The following is an 8,138-nucleotide window of genomic DNA, read 5'->3' on the forward strand; positions in this document are numbered from 1 at the left end:
TATTTTCACTTACATTGAGAGCTGTAAAGTCCTTTTTCTATTTTTGATGCACCACATAAAGAATATTTTCAAGAGTTCATAGTTAGCTCATCGGTTCTCGCAGAGGAAAGAATAAGCCCTAGGTTTTTGTAGTCTATTAAAATATTTCTGCTGAGATTGTTTGAAACTTATCTTCCTAGAGAAACTGATTGGAAATACAGTTTACAGTACTACTCTTGCAGTAACAATTGACTTCAAGTGGAATTTTGATAGCATGTTTCCTTTCTTTCTGTTCAAACATGAACAAAAGACAGTGTATCAGTTGGAATAAATCTCTCAAGACTACCTGAGGCATCAGAGCCAAGCTCTCCATTATGACACCCCAAGCATTTCCTCCATGTAGCTTTAATAAAAGGAGCAACAGTATTGTAAAAAGAATACAGCAAGAAATTGGAAAAATCAAACCAGTTATTCCTAAGTATCTGAGGCCTAACTTCAGAACTTGTTTCTACAGTTTAGATGCCAATGAGAGGGGAAAAGGTCTGCTTTACTTCAGTAGTAGTTTTTAACGTTCTTTTTGTTTTAGAGAGGTACTACAGTCACGCTGTTCTCTAAATTTAAAGAACATGTATCATGTTAGACATTTGTGACAACATTTAATACTTTGTTAAATAGCAACTTAAGAAGTCACAAATTCTGATCCTTAGAGGAAAAGCTAGCTCTTGTAGTCTTCCAGTTATATAAAAGATTAAAATGCAGACAAGTAGTAAGTGTGCAAAGCTACTGTTAAAATGCAGCAAAGCTATTGGATTATTTTAAACCATGATAGTCTTGATATACTTGAATTCCAGCGATGCGAGTTCGAGTTCATGTGTTTTTAACTAGCAAATTTCATCAGTGTTCTGTTACCAGTTCAGTAAGATTAATTCAACAATTGCAGAGCCCCTCATGTAAATGAGAAACAGACTTACTATGGTATATGCACATAGATTGCTGTAGTGACAAAGTCTTGAATAATCGTTATGTAATGGAACAGAAATGTTGACTGTCTTTATGCGACAGAACAGTATTTCCAAAAGTTAGTATTTCTAAATTTGCTTGAATTTTAAGGACACGCACACTCAGGTATTCCTACTCTGTGTAAGGTTTTAATTTAAAATTAAATTTAAACTGCTGTAGACTTCATTGTGATTTAAGCTGGAACTATTCAGGATCCATAGTTTGTCAAACTGGTCTGTATGCAGCCTTCTGTTTGACAGCTAAGCTGAACTGACATCTGGTCCTCTAGGGGAAACGAAGTTCTCGGTAGCCAGATTTAACTATCTGTCATTCTTAGTAAGTGTAAAGTTCTTCAGTGGATTGTATTGAATGGGAGAGAGATGTAAGGTAAATACAAGTTCAGCTGCAGAGTCAGCAAGAATGGGCAGGATTATATATTATGGTGTGCTCTCTAGGAGTCAGAATTCTGACTTCATATTGCTGACCAAAATGAAAAATAACGGAAAGCAGAACTTGAGGACATGCTCCCACATAGAGTAAAGCACAAAGTTTGAGATGGGGTGCTTTTTAAAAAAGCATGCTGTAGTTCAAACAAAAACCTGAATAATTCAAACTGGATGATCACAGTGATTTTTCTGTATTGTTATACTGAAACAGACTCGACAAATAAAACTTTTGACAGGTTACAGCAGTACAGTTGACACAGTAAGGTGGCACTCAGACATGTTTACCTTTCCTCAGGCAAAAATCTGTAAGTGCATAAAGAGTCTTGAATGTGATGTTACCAGTCCCGAGTACTTGATACCATGACCAAATCGCAGTGTGTTGTATCAAGGCAGATTTTATACAGCAAAATAAAACTGTGCCAACCTTTGGTGTCAAATTTTGTAGATGATGCCATAGCAACCCTTCATAAAAAAAAAAAAAGAAGGAAAAAAAAAAAAAAAAGGTTTCACTTCCATGTAGCAGAGCAGCATGCAGGAAAGTGACAGCCTCGTGGTTTGGGATGAAAATCGCTATTTTTTTTTTTTTCCTTTGCAGTGAGAAACAGGTATTCATAAAGATCTCTACTGTAGTATGTTCCTAATTTAGTGTTTAAAGCTATGGGTTGTAAGTCACTGTCTTTTCCTGTGGGTTAGTACTGTCAACTAGTTCATATTGCGCTTCTTTTAGTGTCAACTTTAAAAAAATAACTTGGTGTATCTTGTCAAAGTACATTACGCAGAGGGTCAAACTGTGTTTTGCATGTATTGCCATGCATCCCTCATTTAGTAAATAAGCCTGACAAATCGGCTACAAATGTTAATCACTGAGGAACTGATGGTTGTCAGGTACTGTGCTTTTGCTAGGAGGATCCTACGTGGTGTGGTTACCACCCTTAGTGGATGGAACGACCGTACGGATATATCCTATAACAGAAATTTATCACTCCTTCCCTGAAATTTGTGTAAATCATACAGTTACCCAAGCTCTATCTGCTGTGGCTTCGTGCCCTTTCCCATTACATGAGGAGTTTAGAAAGCAAGAGGGCCCACTCTGAACCTCGTGACTCAACAGGAGGGTCCTCCTTACTCTTTGTATCTCTTCTGTTAGACTCAAACCGTTGAGCAAGTCTAAGATTGGATCCAGCCGCACCTAGGCTCTATAGAGTTTAGAAAGCAAGGGGGTCCACTCTCAACCTTGTGACTCAATGGGAGGGTCTCCCTTATTCTTTGCGTCTCTGGTCAGTTCTAACTCAATTTTCCTTTGTATGTTTCTTCCATGCAGTAATTAATAAGGTGAACCTTGCCCTCAAACTTACTGAACCTTGTCAAACCACTGTTAAACTTTGTTAAATTCCATCAAGTTTATTGAAATCTGTCAAATTATTATTTTACCTCAATAAAACATACTGCTACTTCTCTCTTTTGAGTGAGTTGCATTCCACTCATCCGTGACAAGAGGGTATCAAAATTGCAGTTTTCAGCCTTAATCAGGTCTAGCATTTTGTGACAGCAATGCAGGGTTTCCCACTTTCAGGGAACAACAGAAAGCAAATAGGTTTTTTCTCCTAAGACTGTCCTGGTGGAGATGTATGCCTTTTCCCAGTGCAGCCTTTACAAAACATATCAACCATGTGTTTGGACTTAAACCAGAATACAGGAAAGTAGCCACAGTTCATTGAAGCAATGCTACCCAAGAGGAGAGTGGAAGCAAAATAACCCACATTGACTGAGTTTATACAATTTGTTGCACTTAAAGCTGAACCCATCGTCTTGATGCTTTTTCAAGCATCACCTTTTTTTCTGGCTTATTGTCTGGAATCATGTTAGCACTTCTCTCTGCTCTCAGCATTACCGAAGGACATTTTTCCCTGACTCTCTCTAGACCAGTTTGTGTTATGTTCCGGCAGAAATCCACGTGGAGCGTTTGCAGTGATCCCCCATAGAGGGTCACTGCTTCTAGCGTCTGGTCAGTGATCCGCACACAGTTTTCCAGTTTGAGTGTCTTGAGGTTTGGGCAGTTCTTGAGCAGAAGCAAGATGCAATCGTCTGTAACATGGCCGCATCCAGAGAGGGTCAGAGATAGCAGGTTTGGACATCTGAAAACATGATCGTTACAGGTGAGATGAGGGGAAAAATAAATAATAGAGCTTGGAGAAGCTAGTATCGTTAAGGATAATATGCGAGTTAGAAAAATACCTCCTCTTCCATCAGGAGGGGCAAGAATGCATGAGTAGGTGGGGGTATATGTAGATCTTTTGCTCAGCTTTACTAATCGCAAAACTTACCTTCTTTTTCTGTTGGTAGCAACATCTATAGCTCAATTGGCATAGTAGAGAAGGGGACGTGGACACCTATATAAGCTGCAGCTGCATTGTTTTTTCTTAAGGAGTTGCATGGTGCTGCGCTTGGAGAAGCGCAGCGAATGAAGATCCAGTAGAGATGAGATTCAAGTCAGGTTGAATTTGAGGACAATTGAGTGAAGAGGCTGCTGTGTAGACGTGCTGAGCATGGGCAAGTAAGACACTCCCACTCTTGACTGTACAGGGGATTTATTAATGGGTGTATTTCATGTCCTTGGATTTACTGAAGAGATGCCAGCTACAACCTAAGAGTGTTGATGTTTGAAGCCCACACAACTCTTAAACCTTCCTTCAAGTCATTGAAACTGATAAGAACTCTACTGTTAAACAACAACACATCAGATTAAAAGAGCTTTCTTTTTTGTTGCTTGGGTAGACTTGGGAAAGTACAGAAAAGCCCTGTTCCAAGTCAGTGTGTTGATGACTTACACTAACTATCCTTGTGTAGAAAACTGGAGCAGACCAGTTATTTGTTGTACTGACCAGGCATGTTTGCAAGGACCCTTGTGCACTAACCTGCAAAGCCTTTTGTACAAAGCGTTTGGTTTCTGGCTTACACCTCTCTCCAGGGAGAAGCAGTTCCGCCATCCATCTGTTTAGCTAAATGCAGCTTCATGTTTCTCTGTTAGCACAGGACTTCAGGCTCTGTTGTTGTGGGGAGAAATGGTTACAGCAATGCTCATGTTGATCTTGTGAGACCTGTGGACAGAACTATTAGCCTGCCTCCGTCCTGTAAGAACCGTATGGTACCCGTGAGCACTTCCATATAAACATTTGTGCCTACAGCCTGTATCGGGGTTCGAGGTGGGGGCAAACAAGGGGCTCTGCCATCAATCACTGCAGCTTTTTCTTTTGTCCTTAAAAATTGGTACATGGTATGTTCCTCTTTCTCTACACCCCACCCCATCCCCCCTGCTGCTGCTTGACTTCACCTTTTGAGCAGAGGTAATTACGTTCATGTCAGCTGCATCATCTTTTTTTTACTCTTTTCCTTTATGCTTATGAACAGTTAGGAGAACAAATGTTTTAAAGCAGGCAAGGTCAAGAAAGGCTCTGACCTGCCATCGCTTGTGGCTTTGCCAACAGAATAAAAGTACTCCAAACTCAGGGAGAAAAGCTGTATATTTGTTTAATTTCCATTTTTCTTTGCAGAGGATGCTAGGAATTTTGTTCGGATGGAAATGCTTTCAACGGGTTGCTGCAAAAAAGGCAGGAACTTGTCTTAGGAAGGCTAAAATGGAGGGGGGGGGTGAGTGTCAATATAATAAACTGTAACTTATAAAAGTTCAGTTTAACTTGTGGAAATGAATCTATGTAAGGCTGAAAGGCATTTGCTGAATTTTTATGGACTTTGAGATTGCTTACTACCCAGGCTTTGCTTTGAATTTTGTCAAGCAACCAGTTTGGGCTTATGGATTCTGCAGAGGAAAAAGGCACTTAAAACTATTTCTGCAGAGCTGTGGTTTTGCATGCTCTTTCTGAATCCTAATTTGTGATGGCAAAAAAAAGGAAATAAATAAGAGTGGCCTCATGGTAGTAGACATTCCAGTGCCAGAATGAGAGAATACTTTCTTCTACGCCCTCCTGTGTAGGCATAGATGTGCTTCCCTAATGATACTTTGCTAATTAATCCACATTTTTTATCAGTTGTTCTAGAACAGTTACTTCTGAAATTTTGTACTTGCAACTTAACGTTCTGGTTTGAACCTACATTTCAGTCCTTGTTTGAGATTGCACTGTTTGCTGGTTCTCACAAAGACACTGTGTCCTGTCAGTATCCTGTAGTTTGTTGGATTTTTTTAAATTGTTGTTTCCACATAGAACTTTCTGCCTTCCACGTTGTGGCACAAAGCTGAGGGCTGGCTGTGGCACAAAGGCGTGCCATTTCAGGACAGGTGCTGACGTGCCCCTTTCAGCTCTCATCTAGGACCACAACCATCCAGAGGTGCTTTTCCACAGTGGTATTTCTTTTCCTTTACTGTCATTTATAAAAAGCTTAGACAATAAGAGTTAAATTTCAATACAAAAGCAATGCTTACTTACTAGAATGAAACAAATTTTGGTGTTTAGTAACGTGTTTAATGAACTTGGTTTTGTTGCACCTCTTTCCTGTAGCCCCTCGCCCCAGGACAATGCTTTGCCCTGCCAGAAGGGTATGTTTCAGTTAAGCAGCAATTTAGTAGGCAGTACTGCACTTTTCTATATTAATTATTAATTCTTTAAAAAAAAGGAGGGGGGGGGTAGAAATAGGCTTAAGGAAAGTCGATATGAAGTATATGCTATTGCCACTATAAAACCAACTTAACGCTATATTAAAACTGCAAAGTCAAAGCACTCACGTACTTAATGCTCCATTTCAGATAAATAGGATGTAAATAGCTGACAATTGTCTCATTTCAAGGCAGTTAACCTTTACAGTAGATGTAAAAGTTCACACCCGAAGAACATACCTGTTGCAAACTTCTAGTAAAAAATCATTGACAGTGTTTTCATGCCTGTTACAGAAGTCTTTCTGGAAATTGTTTTTCATCCAGTCCTCAATGTTACACACCTTGACTCTCTCTGAATACCAGCAGATGGATAAGTATTTTAAAGCAGGTCCCAGGAGAAAATTATCCTTCTTTAGTTCCGCTGGAGAACGAAAGTGTAACAAAGACCACAGTAAAGGATCCTGAAACACTTCCAGCAGCTTGTGACATGTTTTTGCTAAACTTTTCCTACTATTTTTGTCCAGAAAAGAAAATAGATGTAAAAGGCATTCCCGATTCAGCTGGGTTATATGCATAGCCCGTCAGAGCGTGTGAGAAAGAAGACAGTCTCCTGGCCTTGCGGAATAACGGCAGTGCTGGAGGGGGCTCAGAATCACCAGAAGGCTGTTGCACATATATGGTTGTGGAATGGTGTTTATTTTTGGCGAACAACTGCTGCAGACGCTAAGAACAGCGAAAGGAAAAGAAACATGCATGCATGAAACTCTTGTTCTGTTTCTACAAGGGAATGGAATGGGCATGTAGAATAGCAGCACTTGACTTTCATGAAATGCTTCCTTAAAAGGGATTTCTTTCCTTGTAGGCACTCCTGAAGTTTAGCAAAGTTAGTTCCTAACTAGGGGGTGGGGACGGGGGTGTAGCTTACAACTGCAAGGAGTAGCTTTGCCAGCCTCTCCAGTTTGGAGGATTCGGCTTTCAGAGCAGAAGTTTGTTTTTGCAGTGTACAACAATTTTAGCCTTGATTTGTTCACCGATTTCTCTAAGGTTGCACTTTTCCTTCATGTTCAATGACTGTTTACACTGGATAATGAAATTTCACGAACAGCTTGTAAAATGAGTTGAAAAATGCCCTGGGTGCTTTAACATGTGTACACACACAGTCTGCAGCTTCAATTTACAAGCCTCAGACTTAGGGCAGGTTCCTGCACACTGTTGTTTGAATAAACAAAGCCAGCTGGTTCCCTGCCTTCTTTTGCATGGAGGAAGGTAATGATACACAGGAACAGCATGTCTGTGTTCAGCTGTTTGTAGGTTTGTGCTTTTAATAGATGTCTTCTATTAGCTTGACTTTTACAAGTTTTCTTGTGTTGTTTATGTTTTTGTAGGCTTAGTTCCATTACTGTAGACTTGGCAGTTTTGGTGGGAAAAGAATATACAGAATTGGTTTTAGGAATAAAAGCGTGTTTTCCAGTAATGAGAGAAACTGTAGCAGAAAGTTTCTCCTAGAAGAAAAATAAAGCTACAGCAAATGGCAGGTTGGAATTAAAAGCAACAACAAACAGCCCTATAACTTCCATGTTTGTGAAATAAAAATGCTCAAGATTAAGGTAGTTTATGCCCATCTTCTGTCTGATGGTAATACAGGAAAATAATACATTCAGCTAAGTAGCAGATCTTAACATCAAAACAGCCCTGCAGGAATTTTTGAAGTGGCTTGCACAATTTTAGTAGCTGGGAGATTTTGTGTACCTGTGCCTTTTAATTGGGTTTGTTTCAATATATGACAGGGCTGAGTGGGACCAAAGTTCATCTTTTCCTTCTTACCCTGAGAATGTAGTTTGAAATTCAACTCTGAAAAACAAGATTTGAAATTTGTTTGCAGTCTGCAACAATTATTTTAGCTTCTATCTGTGCTTGAGTAATGTGTATGCTTAAACAGAGTGACTCAAAAAAATGACAATTACGGATCTGTTTAATTCTTTGGAGTTAGTAATTTTCTGTTATACATGGTAAGCAGTGCTTAACAGTTGCCAGTCTTTTTGGTTTCATATCCTTTGTCATTTAATATTATCCTTGAAACGAGAAGATTTCTGCTCCCCACCCAC

The 8,138-nt window shown here is 39.6% G+C and overlaps 1 protein-coding gene across 1 annotated transcript; it reads right to left on the reverse strand.

Moving 5' to 3' along the window:
- Positions 1 to 1,978: 1,978 nt before the first annotated feature.
- FBXL22 (F-box and leucine rich repeat protein 22) lies at positions 1,979 to 7,769 on the reverse strand. The gene is made up of 2 exons (XM_030014170.2): positions 6,274 to 7,769; positions 1,979 to 3,559 (listed from the first exon to the last, which is right to left on the reverse strand). Exons 1-2 carry the CDS (start codon positions 6,606 to 6,608, stop codon positions 3,214 to 3,216), a joined length of 681 nt encoding a protein of 226 aa, XP_029870030.1. The 5' UTR covers positions 6,609 to 7,769; the 3' UTR covers positions 1,979 to 3,213.
- Positions 7,770 to 8,138: the final 369 nt, after the last annotated feature.

This window comes from Aquila chrysaetos, chromosome 5 (genome assembly GCF_900496995.4).
Source record: "Aquila chrysaetos chrysaetos chromosome 5, bAquChr1.4, whole genome shotgun sequence".
Lineage (NCBI taxonomy): Eukaryota > Metazoa > Chordata > Aves > Accipitriformes > Accipitridae > Aquila > Aquila chrysaetos.

Bases quoted from the DNA above. Each gene is read 5' to 3' on its own strand.
- FBXL22 (XM_030014170.2), bottom strand. From the start codon at position 6,608: ATGCATATAACCCAGCTGAATCGGGAATGCCTTTTACATCTATTTTCT. The intron at 3,560-6,273 runs GTATGTTCTTCG...TCATGTTTTCAG, and splicing joins TTACTAGAAGTTTGCAACAG to ATGTCCAAACCTGCTATCTC.